This window comes from Bos taurus, chromosome 26 (assembly GCF_002263795.3).
Source record: "Bos taurus isolate L1 Dominette 01449 registration number 42190680 breed Hereford chromosome 26, ARS-UCD2.0, whole genome shotgun sequence".
NCBI lineage: Eukaryota > Metazoa > Chordata > Mammalia > Artiodactyla > Bovidae > Bos > Bos taurus.
In genome coordinates, this window is record NC_037353.1 from 50671341 (window position 1) to 50694281 (window position 22941).

Genomic DNA, 22941 nt, shown 5'->3' on the forward strand with positions numbered 1-22941 from the left:
GGACCTGGGGGTCTCTCTGCGAACCCCTCGGTGGGGGTGGTGGGGGTCCCACCGTGAGGTGGGGGCTCACCTCGTCTTCTGGCAGAGTGGGGAGCGGCTCGAAGTCATAGAAGTCCAGGTCCTTGCCGTCCTCCTCATAAAAAGCCGCCGCGGCCCGGTCCATGGTCTGCATCCTTGGGCGCGCCGCCGCCAGAGCCGCCGCGTCCTCGCCGACCGAGGTCCGCGCGGCCGGCGCCCCTACCAGCCTGGCCTCGCCGCCCGCGGCCCCGGCTCCCCTGCCGCCGGCTCTGCTTCGGGGCTGGCTCCGCGCGCCGGGCCGGTTCCGCGCGCCGGGCTGGTTCTGCTCGGGGACTGGTTGTGCGCCCCGGGGCTGGCCCTGCGCTCCCGGGCTGGCCCTGCGCTCCGGGGCCGGCTCCGCGCTCCGGGCCGGCTCCGCGCTCCCGGACTGGCCCTGCGCTCCGGGCCGCCTCCGCGTTCCCGGCCGGCTCCGCGCTCCGGGGCTGGCTCCGCGCTTCGGGGCCGGCTACGCGCGCCGGGCCGCCATGGCAACGCACCCGCCCCCCCCCCCCGCCCCGCGTTTCCCCCGCGCCCCCGCCCCGCCGCCCCCGGCGCCCCGCCGCGCGCTGCCGCAGTGTCTCCCGAGCAGGGCAGGGGGTGGGGACACCTGGGCGCCGGACTAGGGCACTCGGAGGGCCGCACTCACTTTGGCGGGCAGCTGGGGGCGCCTGAGCCTCTAGGGGCCTTCTGGGGATTTTGTCCCTCGGGGATGTTGGCCGTTTCCGGGGGCTGTGCTGGGGGCGCTGGAGGTCTGTGCGCGGCGGGCGCCGTTCCGGGGCGGGGCGGGTGTTCCTGCGCGGTGCGTCGCAGGCTCCTGCGGGGTCTGGGCACACGGAGCGGGGGCCGTGGTCCACCCCAAGGAGGCTGGCAAGCGGGTATCCCACCTTCCGCCGGTACCCCTCTCCCGCCCCCACCGGCCGAGGGCGGGGCTGCCGCAGTCCCCGCGGGGGGTGGGTTGGCGGCTGCAGAGGCTCCCGGGGTGGGTGGGGGGAGCCCGGGGAGAGGGGCGCCGGGGGGAAGGCTGGAGCGCTGGTCGGGGGGAGACCGGGAGGGGACCCGTGTGAGCAGCTGCGCTCTGGCCCGCCGGCTTCTTCAGTTAGTCCGCGGGTGACACGTAGGACCAGCACTTAGCGCTCCATCCCAACCTTGCCAGCCGACTGTGGAAAGGAAACCGGACCAGACAACCGCTCCTTCAATTTGGCGGCTTCAGGGCTGACCCTTCACCGCCCCTTAGGCTCTGTTGGCCAGTTTCCTCCGCACCAGGGCCAGCCTTGCCCCAAGCTGGGACCTGTGGCTGGGCAAAGAGCAGGACACCCCGACCCCAGCCCAGCAAAGATCCAGGGCTCTCCTCTCCCTGGGGAGTGAAGATCCGCCAACCCCCCCACCCCTGCCCTGCAGAGATTCAGACAGCACAGCACCCTCTTTTCCACAGGAGGGGGCATGGTGGTCTCACCAGCCTGTGTGGGCATGGCTGGTTCGCCCCCAGGTGGAACACTGGGTCAGAGCTCCCACAGGAGAGTGGGCACTGCGGCTGGGCTGCCAGCCACACCCTCACAGCCTGGCCAGGCACACAGCAGTCGCTCTGTAAACACTGCTGTGTGAAGAAGTGGACTTGTGGTAAGCCCTGCAGAGTCCCAGGATGCAGGGGACCGATTCCATCCTGGCTCAGGGCTCGGGGCCTCGGGGCCTGTGATGTGACCCCAGGGGGGCACTCAGGTCAGGGGAGAGACCAGGGACAGCGAGGCCTCAGGCTGATGGCCAGGGCTCCGGGCAGCCTCACCTTGTGCAGCGCACCCCTGGCACCTAAAGCAGAAAGGGCTCCAGCTGTTTGGGTGCTGAGAGCTGGGGTCTCAGACTCAGTGTGTTTGGGCTGTGGGTGGGCACTGCCTGATGTCTCAGAAGGAGGAGCCCTGCTCCAGGGCTCCAGCTGCGCCCTGGCCTGGACCGTGTCCGCAGAGCTGGGCGCCCTTGCTGCAGGGTCCCTGTGCTGCGTGGCTGGGGGCTGCCCCCTGCCTGTCCAGGGCTGGGGTCAAAGCGCTGCTGAAGCCGGTGTGGGGCCTTGACATTCTGGCTCGCCACCCGGCCTCCGCGCCCTCTGGGGGCCTCAGGCTGTGTGCCGACTCTGTCACCTGGTTCTTGGGTCTCCGGGCTGCCAGGCCCAGGGTCTGGGGACAAAGATCACCCCCTAGCTGAAGGAGCCGCCTCACTGTGGGTGCTGCTGGGCCTAATGGCATTGTCTGCTTTGGGAAGGGGCATCCAGTTTGGGTAAAATATGGAGCACGCGGGCTGTAGATGCTGGCTGAGTCAGCTCTGTGGCAGCGTACAGCTGCTCAGTGGGCATCACCCATCTCCTTGGTCCGGCAGGGACCGGGGCCCTGGGCCAGTGGGGAGGGGACCGGGGCCCTGGGCCAGGTGCCCCTGGCAGGGGCCGCACTGCCCTTTCCTCTTCTCCCGGAGGCGTGTGGTCGCCAGCCTTTGTTGTTCAGTGGGGTGACCAGGCGCTGTGCGGGCTGTTCTGCGAGTCTCAGTGGGGTGACCAGGCGCTGTGCGGGCTGTTCTGCGAGTCTCACTGTGCTGCGCACTTACCCGTGCTCGCGGCAGGCTTCGCTCCAGGAGGGGTGTGGCCCGTGTCCTGGCGTGGCGGGTGCTTGTCAGTGTGGTATGTGACCGTGGCGTTGCTCTTGAGAAAGAGGGCTTCCAGATTGGGCCTCTCGGCCTCCCCAGAGCCGATGGGACGGCACAGCGGGGACAAGGACCTCCGGGCAGAACTGGGCCCATGCAGAGTTAATGTCAGCCCCAGACAGGCCCGAGCCCTCACGAGCAGGCTGCAGGAAGGGCCCCTTCGCCCTGGCCGAGGCGTCTCCGGACTCGCCTGGTGAGCTAGCCCGCTTCCTGGGGGCCCTTGGTGCCACCAGAATCCTGCAGAGGCTTCCACGGCTGAGGCCACGACCCGGAGGGTCCTGCCTCCTCATCCCTCTGACCCCCCGACTCCCTCTGCTGCATGCCCATCTCCTCCAAGACCCTCCGATAGCCTCCAAGCAGGCCCTGGACTGAGCGCCCTCCCCGGGCGCCCAGCCTCGGGCCTCCCTGGCTCCCTCCAGCTCAGTGACCAGGGGGGCCGTGCTCCACGCGAGGCTTGGCCCTCGTCATGCGTGGACCCCGCCTGTTCTTCAGAGCCTGTCTCTCCTGGCTTCCGAGTGCGGTTCCTCTTGAGTGCAGGGGTAGGGTTGGGAGGGGGCACTGAGGGTGGGTTTTCAAAGCCTTGGCTTCTGTTTTCCCAGAAAGAATCTTGAAAAGCTGTCACACCGCTGGTACATTTGAAATTGACATCCATGGCTTTGAAAAAATAAATGTAAATCATTGCAAAGAATGTAAGTTCTGTTGTGGTATAAATATTGACATTTTACAATAAGGCTGTTAGTCATTCCTGTAAATGTACCCAAGAAGCTAAAAACCAAAGTGGTTTTGATACCCACTATCAATCAGTTAGGAAAAAAAAAAATGTAAAGAACCACACAAACATGTTTTTCTTCAATAGTCAGGCATCTCCGCCATGACATTTTCCTGAAACTCATTACGCTCATCTAACTTTGGCCAAATTTTATCCTGCTGTGGTGTATTTTTATGCTTGAAAATTTCTGTAGATTCTCCATAAGACTTTGCAACAAAATGCATGTAAGTTTTGATAAGTTGAATACTTCTTACATAAAAAATTTTTAAACATTTTTGTTTTCAGTGACTGTAAGACTCATTTTATGGTATCAAAATTCTGACCACACTTCTCCCGAGATAGAGACGCACACACGAGGACCTAGACGGCCGACCGGCTCTGCTCGGGCAGCCTGAGCTGGGCTGTCGCTCGGTGGCCGTCACTCCGTGCCTGTCGCCTTCTCTCTGTGCTGCTGGCCTCCGTCGGGCGGGTGAGGGCCTGGCGAGCAGGAGGAGGCCCCCTCCACTGCTCTTCCCTGGGGCAGGGCTGGTCCTGATTCCAGCTGCCCCAGGACTCCAGCCCCATGGCACCCTCCTCAGAGGTCTGCGCCCCCCCGCCCCTCAGCGGGGAAGCCCCTCCTGCAGGTTCTGTCCGTGGGGACCTGTGCCCGGCTCCTTCCAGCCCTGTTCCCCGCACGTGGACTCTGTTGGCGTGACCGGTGTGGCGGACCCCGCAGGGACCCGACCGCTTCCCTTCGCTCACGGGTGGCGTATGTCCTTGCAGTCCCACGGCGTGCACCACGCTTCCCAGGAGACGGCACAGCCAGGCTCGGGGGCTCGTACCTCAGGGCACGTGGAGGGTCCTGCCTCCTCAGGGTGCTGCCACGCCCTGCAGCCAAGCACCTTGCCTTCCCAGAGGCTGTGTGCCGGTGCTGGTGGACAGGGTGAGGTCTGTGTCCACAAAGGTCCCCCGTCTAGCTGAGCCAAGCTGGAACATTCCTGATGGGGAGCATTCGAAGACCCCAGATGCGATTTCTCACAGCTGGGGAGCTTGCGGGAGCCTGGGGTCCCCTCATGGATGGAGCCGGCAGGACGCCTGCTAGAGGTGGGCAGACTGACAGGGACCCTGGTCAGAAAACCACATCTCTAACACCCTCTTACGTCCCGAAAGCTGTGCGCTTCTGATGCTGAATCAGCCGTCCCTTTAGCTCTGACCGTAGAAGTCCCCTGCCCCGCCCGCCGCGGGTCTTTGCTGCCCCCGTGAACATCCAGGGGAAGTCTTGGCCCCAGAGCTCAGAGCTGGGCTGGAGCGCTGGGTGTCCACCTTGGAGCCCCTTGGTTCTGGCGTGGACGCCTGCCCTCACCAGGTGTCGGCAGTGAGCCTGCCTTCTGCTGGGACACAGACGAAGCTGCCAGCATGCTGTGGGGGAGCAGGTCCCGGGCAAGAGGGAGCCACAGCCCATGGAGGGCACGTCCTGGGGGCGCTGGAGAAGGGGCTGCAGGAAAACTTACGGTCAACAGTAAATCCCGATGTCCATGGACTGAGGGGCCCCCCGCGATGTATCAGGAGGAACAGCAGCGATACCCCTCACCCTGTCCACCCCTGAGCTCCGATCGCAGCCACCGTCCCGCCTTGCAGAGGCGTCTCCCGCGCTCTTTTCTTCATAGAGTTTCACCACTAAGCATATGTTGTTAAACACATAATTTAGTTTTGCTCATTTCTTTTCTTTTTTGGTAATTTATATAAGTGGAATCACACTGTGAACATTTTCTTTTTTTGTCTGGATTCTCTCCCTTAGAGTTATTCTGGGAGCAGGAAGCTCATTGTTACTGAATTGTGTTAAGTACATGAAACAACCGCTGATGGACGTCTGGGCCGTCCTAGGTCTGGGGTATCAGCTGGGACACACGCTGCTTGAACTGTGTGAGCAACGTGCACGCATTCTGGCCGGGTCAGCGATGACGCTGAGTCCGTGCACGTGCCCAGCCTCCATCTTCGGGAAAGACTCTGAGCATGCACATGTGTGAGTCTGTGTCCAGTGGTCTGTGGTCAGCCTGGCAGAAGCGCCCGTGGGAAGTCCCCACGCTCTGACTCTGCCCCCCACCCCTCCTTTTCCTCCTGAGCGTCTCAGCGTCCTGGCCCCGGAGAGTGGCTCCCGGCCGAGCCGTCCTGGTGGGGTCTGGCTGCAGTCTGCACGCCCCCAGGCCTGAGGGGCAGCAGGTGTCCCAGCCCCCGACGTGGGCACCTCCCTGTAGAATCAGGCTCCCTTCTCGTCTCTCATTTATATTTTGTAGTTTTCAGTGGGAGGACTTGCGTCTCTTCTACCCGATTTATCATGAATGTCGATGTATCCTGGTACCGCTGTAAACTGTTATCTTTGTAAAAATTTTGTTTCCTGTTTAGCGCTGGCCTACACGGGTCAGATTGGCTCTTGCCCACGGCCTTGTGTCCAGCACTGTGCTAACTCTACTGAGTGTCTGATCGGGACCGACATGGGCTTCCTGTGGTGATCACACTCCCTGGGAGTCAGCTCAGCTTCTCAGTTTCTCATCCTCACCACGCCTTCCACCCTAGGACCGTGGGACCTAGCACAGCATCGAGCAGACTCAGCGAGATGGTCCTCTGGGCTGAGTTCCCAAGGTGAGCAGTTGGGCTTCGCTTCATCACGGTCAAGGATGATTTTGCTGTAGATTTTTATAGGTTAATGAAGTTCGCTTTTATTGCTAATTTGGCAAAGGCTCTTTTTTGTTTGTTTGTTTGTTTAAAAGGGGCTTCCGAGGTGGCCCTAGTGGTAAAGAACCCTCCTGCCAATGCAGGAGATGAAAGAGATGCAGGTTTGATCCCTGGGCCTGGGAGATCCCTGGAGGAGGGCATGGCAACCCACTCCAGTATTCTTAGCTGGAGAATCCCACAGACAGAGGAGCCTGGTGGGCTATAGTCCATGGGGTTGCAAAGAGTCAGACATGACTGAAGCGACTTAACAGACACACTTATTATTATTTTTTTTTTTTAAAGAAAATCATTTTTCGGCTGGGTTGAGTCTTCACTGCAGTGGGTGGGCTTCTCGTTGCAGCATGGGGGCTTGGTTGGCAGCAGGTGGGATCTTAGTTCCCTCACCAGGGGCTGAACCCACGTCCCCTGCATTAGAAGCCAGATTCCTAACCACTAGACCACCAGTGGATTCCTAACCACTAGACCACCAGGCAGTCCCTGCCAAACCTTTTAAAATCACAAACGGATGTTGAATTTTATCGAATGTGTTTTCTGCGTCTGTGAATAAAGGGGGTTTGACTCCCTTTATTCTGTTACTGTGCTCGTGTCTCAGTCAGACTAGCTCTGTGCCTGGGAGCAGACCTACCCGCCTCTGACACACCCTGTCTTGCAGATGTCCTTCATCTCCGTGGCTGATATTTTCTGTGGGGATTTTTGCATTTATTTTCACTGGCCATAAATTTGTTTTTCCCATGATGCCTTTACATCAAGGTTAGATTTTTCACCTCAGGAAACAATTGGGATGTGTTTCTTCTTTTTCTATTTTCTGGAAAGTTTTTGTAAAATTCACACGATTTCTTCCTTAAATGTTTAGTGGAATTCTCTGTGAAGCCATACGACCATCTGGACCTGAGGCTTTTCTTTAATGGTAAAGTTTTAAATGATAGATTCAATTCTTTAATGGTTCAGTTCACTTCAGTTTAGTCGCTCAGTCATGTCTGACTCTTTGCGACCGCGTGGATGGCAGCACGCCAGGCCTCCCTGTCCATCACCAGCTCCTGGGGTTTACTCAAACTCGTGTCCATTGAGTCAGTGATGCCATCCAACCAACTCATCCTCTGTTGTCCCCTTCTCCTCCTGCCCTCAATCTTTCCCAGCATCAGGGTCTTTCCAAATGAGTCAGCTCTCCGCATCAGGTGGCCAAAATATTGGAGTTTCAGCTTCAACATTAGTCCTTCCAATGAACATCCAGGACTGATCTCCTTTAGGATGGACTGGTTGGATCTCCTTGCAGTCCAAGGCACTCTCAAGAATCTTCTCCAACACCACAGTTCAAAAGCATCAATTCTTTGGCACTCAGCCTTCTTTATGGTCCAACTCTCACATCCACACATGACCACTGGAAAAACCATAGCCTCAACCAGATGGACCTTTGTTGGCAAAGTGTCTCTGCTTTTGAATATGCTGTCTAGTTTGGTCATAATTTTCTTCCAAGGAGTAAGCGTCTTTTAATTTCATGGCTGCAGTCACCATCTGCAGTGATTTTGCTGCCCCCCAAAATAAAGTCTGCCACTGTTTCCACTGTTTCCCCATCTATTTCCCATGAAGTGATGGGACCAGATGCCATGATCTCAGTTTTCTGAATGTTGAGCTTTAAGCCAAGTTTTTCACTCTCCTCTTTCAGTTTCATCAAGAGGCTCTTTAGTTCTTCTTCGCTTTCTGCCATAGGTTTTTGTCATCTGCATATCTGAGGTTATTGATATTTCTCTCAGCAATCTTCATTCCAGCTTGTGCTTCCTTCAGCCCAGCGTTTCTCATGATGTACTCTGCATAGAAGTTAAATAAGCAGGGTGACAATATACAGCCTTGATGTACTCCTTTTCCTATTTGGAACCAGTCTGTTGTTCCATGTCCAGTTCTAACTGTTGCTTCCTGATCTGCATACAGATTTCTCAAGAGGCAGGTCAGGTGGTCTGGTATTCCCATTTCTTTCAGAATTTTCGACAGTTTATTATGATCCACACAGTCAGAGGCTTTGGCATGGTCAATAAAGCAGAAATATATGTTTTTCTGGAACTCTCTTGCTTTTTCAATGATCCAGCGGATGTTGGCAATTTGATCTCTGGTTCCTCTGCTTTTTCTAAATCCACCTTGTCCATCTGAAAGTTCACGGTTCACATTTTGTTGAAGCCTAGCTTGGACGATTTTGAGCATTACTTTACTAACGTGTGAGACGAGTGCAATTGTGTGGTATTTTGAGCATTCTTTGGCATTGCATTTTTGGGGGATTGGAATGAACACTGACCTTTTCCAGTCCTGTGGCCACTGCTGCGGTTTCCAAGTTTGCTGGCATATTGAGTGCAGCACTTTCACAGCATCATCTTTCAGGATTTGAAGTAGCTCAACTGGAATTCCATCACCTCCACTAGCTTTGTTCATAGTGATGCTTCCTAAGGACCGCTTGGCTTCGCATTCCAAGATATCTGGCTCTAGGTGAGTGATCACACCATCATGGTTATCTGGGTCTTTAAGATCTTTTTTGTACAGTTCTTCTGTGTATTTTTGCCACTGCTTCTTAGTATCTTCTGCTTCATTAGGTCCATACCATTACTGTCCGTTATTGTGCCCATCTTGGCATGAAATGTCCCCTTGGTATCTCTAATTTTATTGAGGAGATCTCTAGTCTTTCCCATTCTATGTCTTCTTCTATTTCTTTGCACTGATTGCTGAGGAAGGCTTTCTTATCTGTACTTGGGAACTATTCTTTGGAACTCTGCATTCAGATGAGTTTATCTTTCCTTTTGTCCTTTGCTTTTCGCTTCTCTTCTTTTCACAGCTATTTGTAAGGCCTCCTCTGACAGTCATTTTGCTTTTTTGCATTTCTTTGCATTTCTTTTTCTTTAATGGTTATACAAGTCTTAAAGCTGTTCCTGCATTTTCATAGGTCAGTCTTGTTAAGAGGTGCTTTCCTAGGGCTTTGTCTGTCTCATCTAGGGTCTCAGACTCACTGGCATGTTGTGTGGATCTCCTCTTTATCTTTCTAGTGTCTCTGGCGTCTGTCATAATGCCTCCCTCAATTCCCGACGTTTGTTGCTTCATTTTGTCTCGATTAGATTTGCCAGGGCAGTGCTGATCAAACTGAGTTTATTAAAGAATGTATATTTAATCAACATTTTTAATCTTCATTATTTCATTTAATTTACTTGGGGGAAGGTTCTAATTACTATTATTTTTCAAAATTCTTGTGATGGATGTGTAACTCACCGATTTTCAACCTTTTCCTATGCTTTTTTAAAAATCGTATTTATTTTGGCTGTTGGGGTCCTTGTTGCTGCCTGGGCTTCCTCTGTTGCAGTGAGTGGGGGCTGCTCTGTGGTTGTGCCAGGGGTTCTCCCTGTGGGGAGGGAGCATGGGCTTGTTTCAGAGCACGGGCTCTAGGGTGCATGGGCTTCCAGAGTTGGGGCTCCAGGCTCTAGAGCGCAGGCTCAGTGGCTGTGGTGCCCGGGCCTAGCTTCCCAGACCAGGGAGCAAGCCTGTGTCTCCTGCACTGGCAGGCGGATTCTTTCCCACTGTGCCACCAGGAAGTCGGCTTTTTTCTCTTCTATAATTTATTTAAAGCTATAAGTTTTTTCTAAACACAGTTTTAGCAAGACAAGGTTTAACCTGTTTTGCCTGAGGTCATTACCTATAACATCATGTGAGTTTCGGGCGTGCAGCATGGTTATTTTATATTTGAATGTTGCAAAATGATCACCACAGTAAGTTTATCACCTCACACAGTTACCGCTCTTGGGGAGGACTTTTAAGATCTGACGACACGGCCTTCCCTGACGTGCAGCCTCCTTGACCGCTGAGCGGGCCGCGTCTGTTTCTTGGGGAGGACTTTTAAGATCTGACGACACGGCCTTCCCTGACGTGCAGCCTCCTTGACCGCCGAGCGGGCCGCGTGTGTGTCTCCGTTGGTGCTGCTGCGGAAAGCAGCCTTCCCCCTGTTGTGACCCCTGCTGCAGGGCCCGGCCCAGGGACATCTGTGCTCCCAGGCTGGGGGCTCGTGAGGGTCCTGACTGTGCCATTGGCAGACAGAGATGGCGTTCTCACCGGGTGGCCAGGCGGATCTTCCTGCTGGTTCACGGGACAGGCCCGGGTGCTGGGGGCCTCCAGCCTGCCTTCCCGCAAGCCCTCCCCACGCTGGGCGCCTGCTGCCCTGACTGAGGGTTGAATGACTGGGACCTGCTGTGCCTCCTTTCAGGCTGTCCATGAGTGGCTCCTGCCGAGGACAGCAGAGGCCTGGCACTCAGGGTTGGGTTCCGCTGCTTCCCTGCTGGCCAGTGGCCAGTGGCCCGGGGCCTCTCGCTGGCCGGAACCGGGACCCTTCAAGAGTCAGCCTGCCACCCGTGGGTGGGGCATCTTCCCACTCCACCCTCCCATCCCCCCATCCCACCCTGCAGTGCTCTGGATTCTCTGCAGGCTTTCTGCTTCTTTGCCTAAGCCTAACCCCTTTGTATTAATAACAGGAAGGGGGTCCCTTCATCCCACAGGCTCCACATGCAGGTCCAGCTGAGACTTTCTTCACCTGTAGACTAACACTGATCCATCATAAGCAAATGTTGATCACTAAAAACAAAATTACTCAGTTAAACCCAGTTTAAACAAGACGTTGCCAAGACACGGAGCTTGTTGGCTACTTTCCCCACGCGAGACGCAGAACTGACTTTGTGCCATGAGTCCCCGTGAGCAAGATGCTGGAATTCCACCGTCTTTCCTGGATGGATGCTGATGTCTCACGTTTCTTGAAAAATAGCAGAGGCTCCATTTCATTCACTTCAATGTGGTACATTTCTCAAAAAAAAAAAAAAATAGTTGAGATTCAGATACATAGTTATGTTTTTCCTCTTTTGTCTATTTCTTCACATACTGAACCCAATGGCCCTCAGGCAGGGTGGGAAGCAGGGCACAGGAATCGCCTGGGGTCTGTCTCCCCTTCGCTCCAAACTCCACCCAAGTTCCTGCCCTTCGGGGCTGCACTGTCTGCTCTCAGCTTCCCCTCCCCAGGGTCTCCGCAGGGCGCGGCTGTGGAGGCTCCCACGCAGCCGGGGACCTGGGCCGGGCTTCCGGGCCATCTCGGGGTCCCCGCCACTGGTCAGTGCTTTCCGCCATCCGGCTCATGGACTGGCTTTTCCCTTTTTCCTGGGGGTTCAGTTCCATCATTTTCACTCAAACCCTGATCGGGTCCTCCCAAGGTGGGGCTCGCTAGGCCTGCTGGCCGGGACCCTCCTCTTGTGATGGGTCTCTGGTGGGGGGTCGCCCCCCCTGCCGGGACCCTCCTCTTGTGATGCGTCTCTGGTGGGGGGCCGCCCCCCCTGCCAGGACCCTCCTCTTGTGATGCGTCTCTGGTGGGGGGCCGCCCCCCACCCCCGGAACCCGAGGCCCGACACTTCCTGTGCAGGATGTTTTCTGGCAGCTCGTGGAGAGAATTCCACATGTTAGTGAACATTCCAGAAGGTGCACCTTTCAGGCATTTGTACTCACTGCCTCAGTTTCTGGAGCCTTTGTAGGAAACGAGAGGATTGCTTCTTGCCTGTCGGCTTCATCCCAGGAGTTCCGTCCGAGGCCTTGAAGAAGTCCTCACTTGGAAATCCCCACCCATCCATCGATGCCACTTCCCTGGTCCAGGAGGCTCCCTGTGACACCCTCCTGCGAACGTGGCCCCCAGGCCCCTCTCCTGCCCCCCGGGTTCCCAGACCATGCGGAGATCACTGGGGTCCCAGAGCCCCCCACCCGCTCTGGAGCTCTGAGGACATGGACCAAGCAGGAAAGAGCCATGGACCGTGGGCCGCAGACAGTGAGCCGAGCCTGCCGTGGGCTTGCCATGTGAAGACAGAGGGTCTCTGGTGGATCGACCACCCCGGCCCCGCAGGTGGGGCCACGCAAGCGTGCTGTCTGAGCTGACGCCCCGGGGCCTCCGGGAGAGTGGGTGGCAGATGCTGTGTGATGCAGGAAGTCGCTTGACTTCTCTGAGCCTGCTCCCTGGGCTTGATGCAGGCATTTGACAGGTGACGCGTGAAGGGCTCCTGGCCCACGTGTTGGGTTTGGCAGAGCAGGGTGGACAGGCGGGGCGTGGAGTCTGTGGATGGAGACGGGGTGGGCCCTGGAGGAGGTGGGAAGCGGTCCCGTGTGAACCCTGGGGGCGCACTTCCTCCAGTGGGTCCTGGGTGGAGGCAGGGGAGGACGAAGGGAGGAAAGGAAGTCCCTGACCCATCCTGAGGGCGGGGTGGGAGGGCCATTGTCCTCTGTGAACCCCATGTCTCCTGCACGCGCAGGGGTTGCTGGGGCCCCGAGCTGAGGGGCTGGAAGGGGCTGCACACCCTCGTGGACCCCTTCCTCCCCCAAGGCGCCCCCCTGCCCTTTGTAAACTGTGGAGTGCAGTGCACACTTCTGGCCCCTCGACCAGCCATGGGCTGCCTCTGCTCTGCAGGTTGATTCTGGCGTGTCCGTCCATACTGTATCCGCTGAGCCTGGCTTGGGTCATCTCTCTGTCAGTTCTGGGTGGTTCTGTCTCTGTCGGGTCCGGGTGGTTCTGTCTCTGTCGGCTCCGGCCACTCTCTGGGGAGGCCCTGGTGGATGACGGCGTGGACTGTCCTCTGAGCTGCGTGTCAGCAAGGCTTCCCCGACACCCACAATGGGGGCCCCGGGGCCCACCACCAACACCGATTCTGGCTCCCTTTAAGATTTTGGTGCTAGTCATCATGAATTTTTCCATCTTTTTTTCTTTTTGAAACATTGTATCACAATCTTACTCGTCTTGATTACTGAGTTTGGGCGCCTCTGAAATCTTGCACTGAGCATCTGCTCACCCAGGCCCCCAGGAGCTGGCTGCTCTGGCCTGTGCTCCTCACTGGCCCCACCCTCTCGGCCCCCCATCTTGCCCCCGGGGCTCTGGGCTCCTGGCCCCACTGGCCCCTCAAGCCCTGTGCCCTCTGCTTGGTCCCCAGGCCTCCCCACCCCCTGCTGACGTTCCCGTGTGCTCCCCGGAGGAGGTCTCGGCATCTGACCAGCCATGCGGGTCCTCCTGCCTTTGCAGGCCCCCAGTGCTCGTCCAGGATCCAGCGGTGACCGTGTAGACAGGCCACACGGAGCCCACTGCTCCGCAGCCGAGTCCCAGCCACACCGGGCCTCCTGCGGGTGTGAGCAGGGCCTCCACGCCCGTGTGTACGGACCTTGGCCCGGGCTGTCTGGTGTAGCAGCTGTGGGTGCAGCTGCCTCTCAGCAACTTGGCCGCCCATGTGTGGCCTTTCTGCACCCCCGGCCTCCCCGTGCCCCCGGGCTGTGCCGTCCTCCCCGCGCTGGCGTGAGCATCCATGTCCTCTCACCACCTCCTATCCCAGCTTCTGGGGCCACAGACCTGGCCTCTGGCAAGCGCCCTTCCCCAGCCTGCAGACCCCAGATCACTCTCAGCAAGTGGACCCGACAGGCCACTTTACATCCCCAGGCACCTGATGATTGCTCGCGGGGAAAGCTGCTGCTGAAGCCTCAGCCCAGAGAAGAACCAGGTGTGCAAGCTGGGTGCGGCCAGCAGGCCGGGGGCTGAAGCCTCGGCCCAGAGAAAAACCAGGCATGCAGGCTGGGTGCGGCCAGCAGGCTGGGGGGTGAAGCCTCAGCCCAGAGAAGAACCGGGTGTGCAGGCTGGGTGCGGCCAGCAGGCCGGGGGCTGAAGCCTCGGCCCAGAGAAGAACCAGGCGTGCAGGCTGGGTGCGGCCAGCAGGCTGGGGGCTGAAGCCTCAGCCCAGAGAAGAACCGGGTGTGCAGGCTGGGTGTGGCCAGCAGGCCAGGGCGCACCGGCACCGCCTGGCCGGGACTCAGGTGGGTCTTGGCCGGTTGGCCCACGTCCGGCTGCTGGAGTCCCTGAGCCCCGAGGCCCGCCAGTGTCCCCTCCCCGCCCGGAACCCCGAAGGTCTGGGGCCAGTGGCGGGGCTGCAGGGCTCCGGGTTCTCTCCAGGTGCTGTTGCCCGCTTCCCGCAGCTGGCTGTGCCCTGCCCAGAGCCCCGGGTCCTGGGGGCGCCTGGCCTGGCAGAGGACAGGCCTCCCGAAGCTGCGGTCCCTGCCGCTGCCCCCGCTGCCCCACTGGAGCCTGGTGCGATGGCCCAGCCTGACGGCTGCCGTTGCAGACTCGACCCAGGCCCCATGACCCGACCCCCGAGGCCACTCCTGGGCTCCCCTGCCACCCAACAGCTGGCACTCTGTCCTCTGAGCTGACTCTGTCCCAGGCTGGGGGTCCTGGGGCCCGAGACCCCCCTTGACAGTCTGTCTCATAGAGCCTGGCAGCCCATATCCCAGCCCCGCCCCTCCTGCGGGCCTGGCTGTGCCGACGCCAGCAGACCCCAGGGGCTCCCCGGCCTGGAACGTTCAGGGGTGGCTCAGGGGCTTCTGGAGAAGTCGGAGGGTCAGCAGGGATCTCTTACTGAGCGCCAGCACTCCCTGCAGATGGCAGGGCTGGCCATGCCTGAGGGTGAATGCTTCCCAGGCCCCCGGCAGCTGGCTCCCCAACAGCGGACACCCGGGACGGACCTTCACGCTGGGGATGGACCTTGATGGGGCTGGACTGCGATGCTGGGGAGAGGGCGGCTGAGGCACCCTGAGGCCCCAGCCGGCTGACGCTGTCAGAGCTGCCCTGAGGGGCAGTTAGACAGCGGCCAGGCCAGGGCAAGGGTGCTGCACACGCCCTCTGTGACAGGCATGTACTTGCACACACACTCCCACGTACACACGTGTACTCTTCTGCACTCACATGTACAACACAGATACCCCCCATGTATACAGTCACACGATTCACACACATGCACACGCATGCACTCACAAGCGCACACACATCACTCACGCATCTGCACACGTTCACTATTGTGCTCTCACGCATACGCTACACACTCAGACATGCACACACCCACCCAACTCTCAACAGCACATTCAGAAGCATGTGTTCTCACAATGTACACACACGTGACAGACTTACATGTGACATGCACAGACTCACATGTGTGCACACACCAGTTCGAATAGACAATGCACAGATGCACTCGGCACACGGCCACACACGTGCATGCTCTCGCACGCGTGCAGGAGGCACACTGGCTCCACCCCGCCTGTATGCCCTCACACAGCACTAAGTGGCAACCCAGGGTTAGCCCTCAGACAGCAGTCTGCAGCTTTGACCTCCGACCTCTCATCCTCTGGGGGGATCGTCCATGTGGGGTGCCCCCGGATGTGGTCATGTCATGGATTTTTATTCCTGGAGAACATCACTGTGGACTGTGTCACCACACTGCCCAGTGGGCTCAGGAGGCTGGCGCAGCCCCGGGACCCACGAGGTTCACTGGCTCCCATCCAGTCTCTTTGGTCTCAGGGATGAGCCGCTCTCAGCTCTGCCAGGGGCGGCGGGGCAGGAGGGCGGGGGACGCCTTCTGGAGAGGCTGGGGGCAGCCTCATGGCTCCCTGGCCTGCCCTGAGCTGGGCACCGAGGGGCCTGCCCCTCAAGGGACAGAGAGGCTCGCAGATCTCTGAACCAGCCTCACAAAGCGCCGAGGGCGGCACAGAGCTTCGTCCACAGCTCTGCGTCCACAGTGAGTGCTCAGTGCTGCCCCGGGGCGCTGGTCATGGGGGCGCGGGCAGGCAGCAGGCTGGGGGGTGGAGACGAGAGCCACCCCGCAGCGGTCACTGGTAGCTTGTCTGGTTGTCTTGTGAGGATGCAGTACTGGACACCAGGGTCCATTACAAGGTCACTGTTAGGCTTACAAGAGCCCCGGGAATCGAGGATCCTGTGCTGAGATACTGGGCAACGTGCCTGGGACCCTGGGCACGCCCGCCCCCCACCCCGGCAGGTGTGGGGAAAGATCTGGAAAGATCTGGCCCTCCTGAGCCCCCCGCCCCCACGCAGAAGCTGACAAGGCCTGGTGATGAGGCTGCGCAGGGCAAAGAAAGCCTGGCGCTCGCGGGGCTGGGAAACACGCGTGTGCGTGGCTGTGCAGGAAGGTGTGCACGTGGGCGGTGTGTGTGACGTGTGCTGCGTGCAGTGCCTGTGACACGCACACCGCGTGTGTGCCCACGGTGTACCGTGCACGCGTGTGCACTTTGTGGCAGTGTACACGTGTGGCACGTGCACCAACACACGTGTGGGTGTGGGTGCACACGTGCACAGACCCGGGGGAGGGAGTCCAGGCTGCACAGGCCACACCCTCTCCCCTCGGGCTGCCTGGGCTTCTGCCTCTGCAGGGACCCAGAGCCCCTCCTGTGGGACACGCAGCTGCCATCACAGACGGACTTCGGTCATTGACGCGTGTCCTCTGAGTCGGGGCTTTGCGCCCACATATTCATGGAAATGCTAGACCCTCTCTCTTTGTGGCAGGGACTTTATTGTTCCCAAACGCCATGGTGGGCAGGCCCCGGTCCCAACGGCGCCCGGCCTCAGAAGCCGAGTGGACATTAGAGGATGTGTGGCGGGAGTTTCCAGGGCACTGACCCCCCAGAGACCCTGCCGGCCCTGGGGGAGGCTGAGGGTCCCCGGAATGAGGCAGCTGCCTGGGGGCCTGTGATGCTCTCCAGCCTAGAGTGAACAGAGAGCCGGCCTGAGCCGAGAAGTGGGCTGAGTCCTCTGATGCTCCAGACCGACAGGCAGGCTGCCCGCCTCTAAGAACAAACCTTAACAGAACGCACACGTTGGACACTGGGAGACGGTGGTGGTGCCTCCTGCCGCGGCCAGGGCCATCGAGGCAGCAGGGATCAGACGGGTGCACGCGGGCACGCAGGGCGGGTCCTCCACCTGGCTGCCGGGGATGGGGCGCTGTGGGTTTGAAGCAGATGACTGTGGGCAGGTCTTGCCCCTGAGCGTGGGCTCCGTGGAGGCAGCTGTGTCCCAGAGCACCTTCCCCCTCACGTCCTCCCTGGGCAGGGGTGAGTGGGGGTCTGCTGAGGCTGGGTTGAGAGACGACCCCCACCCATCCAGGGGCAGAGGGCTCTGCTTTGGGGTAGTCCCGGCCGCTACACCGTTGTCTCGTTCCTCCAGGGCCCCGTGCGGATGTTGCCTGTGCTGTCTGAGCCGAAGGGGGCGGCATCCCGCACATCGCCCTTGAGCAGCCCGTTCTGGCCAGGGCCACCAAAGGGCAGCGACTGTGTCCGGCGGAGCATCTCCAGGCGCGCCGGGCCGCGGGCCGCCTCCCTGCCAGGCCGTGGCGGACAGCTGTAGAGCACGGGGCTGGGGGCGCTGCCCTCGGGCTGGCTGACCAGGGGGAAGGGGTCGCCCTGGGCACAGCAGGCCAGCGCGTGAGGGCCCACGGGGCCCTCGAGCGAGCTGGGTGGGCTTTCCGAGCGCGAGCTGTGCGGGCTGCCGTCCAGGCTGGACGGGATGTGGTAGGCGTACTCCTGCTCAGCCGCGGCTGCCCGGTGCCGGCTGAAGTAGTGCGGCTTAGTTCTGCCCTGGACGCACGTGTGCAGGTGTGTGTCGTGCTCGAAGGCGTCCCCCTCGTGCACGTGGGCCGCATCCTCCATGAGCTGCTCGCAGTGCATCTGGGCACAGCAGGGCGTGGCTGGCGACAGGCAGCTGACATGGCCTTGGGTGGCCTGCAGGTTGGTCATCTTGCAGTGGCTGGCGGATGGGTGGCCGAAGCCCAACGCCTTACTGGGACACGGCGAGTCCTGCAGGCAGGCCACCTGGCCCAGCGCGTCCCCGTTGGCGTCGAGGGCAGGGCGGGTGCTGAGCTTCGCAGGGTGGGGGTCCCGGCGGGTGGGGCAGCAAGACCACCAGCAGTGCCACACGTCGTCGCGCTTGGCACAGTGGTGGATGAGCACGAAGAGCCCCAGGGTCACGCAGAAGGCGCCGTACAGGCAGCTGAAGACCATGTCCAGGACGTGGCCCTGGGACACGGCCAGCGCCCCGAAGGTCCACGTGGCCACGAACAGGAAGAGCGTGAAGGCGGCGGCCCGCAGCTGGGCCTTGAACGAGTGCTCGTTCTGCAGCAGCGAGGCGGCCAGGCCGTCGGGGGCGGGCGGTGTGCCCCCCGGGGCCCCAGGGCCACCCTCGGGGCCCGCCAGCCGCTGCTGCTCCTCCGTCCGCTCCCTGAGCTCGTACCTGCGCTCCGGGTGGCGCCGGAGCTGGACATAGGTGCCAAGGAAGTACACGCAGGTGACCAGGGCAATGAAGGCCACCGGCCCATAGAAGGCACCCAGGCTGGGCTCCCAGGCCATCCAGCAGCTGCGGGGGAGAGGGGGGTCAGCAAGGGGTCGCTCCGGGCAGCCTGCTGGGTCGAGTAGGCCTCACTGCCTCCCTGTGGTCACGTGATAAGGAGACACCTGACCCGAGACAGCATGGCTGGGCTGGGGGGGGAGGGGTGCAGGCAGGACAGAGCGGGGCCCCAGGGAGGGCCCAGGAGGCGCTGGGCCCGGAGAGCAGGACCTGGGGCTTTGCCCCCCAGGGCAGCTGTGGGAGGAGCACGGGGTCGGGGGTAGGGGGGGCGTGCTGGCCCCCAGGAGGCTCTGCTGAGAAGGGCGGAGGGACCGCTGGGGCAGCCCAGGGGACCAGCCCCACAGCCTTCGACCCACAGAGGTCACCGCAGGGTGGAGCTGAAGGCGGCCCCACAGTGCAGGGCCATCAAGGTGAAGGGCCCCACCCTGCCCGCCGGCCAGAGGGGCCTCAGGCGGGCCGGGGCGCTGGAGGGGGCGGGAGTGAGGGAGGGGGCAGATAGCCGGCGCGGAGGACGCCTCTGTCGGCCCTCTGGGCCCCCGCACGAGGCTGGGGCTGCTCAGCCGTCCTGGGCCATCCTTCGCGCCCCACCAGGCCCTCCCTGTGCGGTCAAACCAGTCCGTACGTAGGTGTGGGGGCGTGGGGGCGCCCGAGCAGGGGGGAAGCGGCTCTGGGCCCCTGGGAAGCGCGGGGGATTGGGGGTGCCCGGTACTCACTACGCCGCATCCTCGGCCTCCATCCCGTAGTTCCTGATGTTCGTGGCGGCCGTGACACCGCAGATGACCAGAGGGGCCCCGCCGCCGACGAGGTAGAACCTGCGGAGGAAGAGGCGCTCACTGCACCCCAGGGCAGCCCCGCAGCCCCGCTCCCTGTGCCGCCCGCGGGCAAGGCAGGGGGAGGCCCTGCTGTCCGCTGCCCATGCGGCGGCAGCAGCCCGACCTGACTGAAGAGGGCTGCTGGTGTCCGGCTGGACCTAGCCTCCCCCGTGCCCCAGCCCCTACATCCCCACCCCACGTTCCCCATGTCCCCTCCCCTACGCCCCTCCCCCACGCCCCTCCCCCATGTCCCCCGTGTCCCCTCCCCACGCCCCTCCCCCACATTCCCCATGCCCCCACGCTCCTCCCCCACCCCATGCCCCTCCCCCATGTCCCCCACGCCCCTCCCCATGTCCCTCCCTCATGTCCCTCCCCCACTCCATGCCCCTCCCCATGTCCCCCATGTCCCCTCCCCACGCCCCTCCCTCATGTCCCTCCCCCACTCCATGCCCCTCTCCCATGTCCCCCATGTCCCCTCTCCGTGCCCCCGCTGCTCCCACACGCCCCGTCCACGTGTCCTCCCCTCGCCTCTCTGCCTGCACAGAGATGACCCTGGCCGGGCCCAGCGCGCGTGTCTGGGGGCGGCGGGCGGCGCCCTGGTTCAGCAAGAAGAACAGAAGGACTGAAGGCCCCGGGCGGGGGCGGGGCCCTCTGTGGACGGGGCGGGGCCGCGGTGGGCGGGGCGGGGCCCGCTGTGGACGGGGCGGGGCCGCGGTGGACGGGGCGGGGCCGCGCACCCCCGGGAGACGGCCTGCCGCTGCGGTGGATGCCTGCTCAGCCGCCCCGCCTCGGGCGCAGGTGTTGCTGGGCGGCGCTGGACGCTCTCAGCAGGTGCCCGCCGAGTCGCCCTCCGCCCGGGCCCAGGCCACACCTGTTGGCGATGTCAGTGACCGACCGGTGCGTGCGCCGGCCGGACGCCTCGGGAGGAAGCGCTCGGAGCTGCAGTTCCTTGAGCCTGGCAGCCGAGTTTTCCGCGGCCTGGGGCAGGTTCTGGCGTGTGACCCTCCTGGAGGGGCAGGGACTCATCCGGGTGGGGTCGGCTCGACCCCCGGACGGAGCTGACTCTCCCGTCTGCGGGCCTTGGCCAACAGTTCCACCCAAGGGTGCTGCCCCACGTGGGATCCTGGGGGCGTGAGCGTGGGGGCCTGGCCACGAGCACGTGACTGTCACACACGCGGAGGGGGAAGCCTTGGGGGAGCCTCGGGGCCAGCGCGGGACGATCCCCACAAGAGGATGTCATTCTCAGGATGCCGCAAGCAGCCACATCACTTCGATGGCGCCAGGCCCCCAGTGACAGGAATGATTCCGGGTCCACGGGGGAGAGCCGGGAGACCTACACGTGATTACCCCGGTGACGGCCGGGGCCTCTGCGCCCCCAAAAGTCTACTCCAGAAGGAAGGGCAAAGGAAAACACGTCCCAGACAAAGATGAAGCCCGGAAGGGTCCTTGTCAGCAGACCTACGCTTCAGGAAATGCCAGATGAAAGCCATCAGGCTGAAGACGTGCTGCACAAATAGAAACTTGGAGGAATGAAGTCCATAAGAAGCACTGAAGATTTGGGTAAAGAGAAAACATTCTGTTTCCTCTTAGTTTCTTTAAAATATATATTACTGATTAAAGAAAGAATTTAACACTGCCGTGTGGAGTTTGCAGGGCTTCCCTGATGGCTCAGATGGTAAAGCGTCTGCCTTCAGTGCTGGAGACCAAGGTTCAATCCCTGGGTGGGGAAGATCCCTTGGAGGAGGAAATGGAAACCCAAGTATTCTTGCCTGGAAAATCCCATGGACAGAGGAGCCTGGCAGGCTACAGTCCATGGGATGGCAAAGAGCTGGACACGACTGAGCGACTTCACTTTCACTTGTGGGGTTTATAATATATATGGGGCAACATTGACGTCTGTAGTGGAAAGGGGGGGCACAAGGTCGCCAAGTTTCTAATTCTAATGGTTTTTACATGGAATAGTGTGACTTTCAAACTAAAGAGATGTGAAAAGGTTGTGGATTTTAATCCCTAAAGCAGCCATGAAAAGTAATAAGCAAAAAACTAATAGATAAATTAAAATGACGTATTAAAATAACTCAAAAGAAGAAAATAAAAAAGGAAAGAAGGAATATAAGAAAAAAAGGAGAAAAAAGTAAAAACAGAAAACAGAGAAATGGAGACAAAACAAAAATGCCACTAAGTTTTAATGGATTAAGCATTTCAGTTCAAAGGCAGAGATCATCAGAATACATCAATAACAGCAAAAAAGCAAGACCCTGTTTTATGCTGTCTACAGTAGGAGAAAACATTTTAAATAAAAATATATAGAATGGTTGAAAATTAATGGATGGATAAAGCTATCCACACGAACTGAGTCTAAGAGGCCAAAGTGGCTGCATTAATACAGGACAAAATAAACTTTAAGAAAAGAGAGAAAGAAGGGCATTTCGTAATGATATCCATGTTAGTTCGTAGGAAGACATTTAAACTGTAAATGTCGGGGGGCCAGAGGGAAGATTCAAAATACGTGAAGCAAAAATGGACAGAAATAATTAAAGGGAGAAATAATTCCAAAATCACAGCTGGTGTTTTGAACTCCCCTCTCTTAGCAACTGATGGGACAAGCAGGCAAAAAGTTAATAGAAGATCTGAACAATAACATTAGTCATGTTTCCCTAATGTTCTTTCTAGAAAATCACACCCAATAATTGCACAGCACGGATTCTTTTCAAGTGCACACGATCTATTAATCATCACAGATGATACAATGCTTCATAAAACAAGTGCTGATAAGTTTAAAAGCATTTAAATCATACAGAGTATATTTTCTGAGATCAAAATGAGACTAAATTAGAAGTTAATAGCAATAAGATAACTAGGAAAACCACACATATCTGAAAAATGAAATGATATACTGCTAAATAATTCACGGATGAAAGAGGAAATTACAAGGAAATCTGGAAAATATTTTAACCAAAGTGAGAAAGAAAATTCAGTATAATATTTCTGGGATGCAGCTAAAGCTGGGCTTAGAGGGACACTCGTAGCTGTGAATACTTCCATGAGAAAAAAAGAAAGGTTTAAAGTTCAATGATCAAAGATTCCACCTCAACAGGGCAGAAAAATAAAACAGCAAAGTGAACTCAGAGTAACCAGGAGGAAGGAGATGACAAAAACAGGAACAGAAATAAATGAAAAAAGAAAACAAAAAAAAAGTCCAACAAGAACCTACTGCATAGCACAGGAAGCTGCTCAATGTGGTGTGGCAGCCTGGGTGGGAGAGGAGTTTGGGGGAGAATGGATATGTGCGTGTGCAGCCAGTGTCAAAAATCAAGGTCAGCTGGACGTGGTCAGGCAGGAGATGGCACGAGTGAATATCGACCTTTTGGGAATCAGTGAGCTAAAATGGATGAGAACGGGTGAATTTAATTCAGATGACCACCCTCGGGGGACTTCCCAGGTGGCACAAGGGTTAAAGAACCTGCCTGTCAATGCAGGAGATGCAAGAGGTGTGGGTTTGATCCCTGGGTGGGGAAGATCTTCTGGAGTAGGAAGTGGCAACCCACTCTAGTATTCTTGCCTGGAGAATCTCATGGCCAGAGGAACCTAGGGTTAGTCCATAGGGTCACAAAGAGTCGGACACACTGAAGTGACTTAGCCCTCTCTGTGGGCAAGAATCCCTTAGAAGAAATGGAGTAGCTCATAGTCAACAAAAGGGT

At 59.0% G+C, this 22941-nt stretch overlaps 2 protein-coding genes across 9 annotated transcripts in view; both read right to left on the reverse strand.

Moving 5' to 3' along the window:
* KNDC1 (kinase non-catalytic C-lobe domain containing 1) overlaps positions 1 to 13846 on the reverse strand; it is an 81354-nt gene extending 67508 nt beyond the window's left edge. For 3 of the 7 annotated variants that reach the window (XM_024985955.2, XM_059882114.1, XM_059882112.1), the window contains exon 1: positions 71 to 13831. In XM_024985955.2, the coding sequence (XP_024841723.1) occupies positions 71 to 172 (102 nt within the window). In that variant the 5' untranslated portion in view covers positions 173 to 13831. Of the gene's footprint in view, positions 1 to 70 lie in introns of all 7 variants that reach the window. The other 4 variants (XR_009493043.1, XM_059882116.1, XM_059882113.1 and 1 more) reach the window with 3 other exon arrangements.
* Positions 13847 to 16581: 2735 nt separating this feature from the next.
* ADGRA1 (adhesion G protein-coupled receptor A1) overlaps positions 16582 to 22941 on the reverse strand; it is a 37703-nt gene continuing 31343 nt past the window's right edge. Inside the window, exons 6-7 of one of the 2 annotated variants that reach the window (XM_005225880.5) lie at positions 19142 to 19240; positions 16582 to 18437 (exon numbers count right to left, since the gene is read on the reverse strand). In XM_005225880.5, the coding sequence (XP_005225937.1) occupies positions 17228 to 18437; positions 19142 to 19240 (1309 nt within the window). In that variant the 3' untranslated portion in view covers positions 16582 to 17227. The remainder of the gene's footprint in view (positions 18438 to 19141; positions 19241 to 22941) is intronic. The other variant, NM_001205846.1, reaches the window with a different exon arrangement.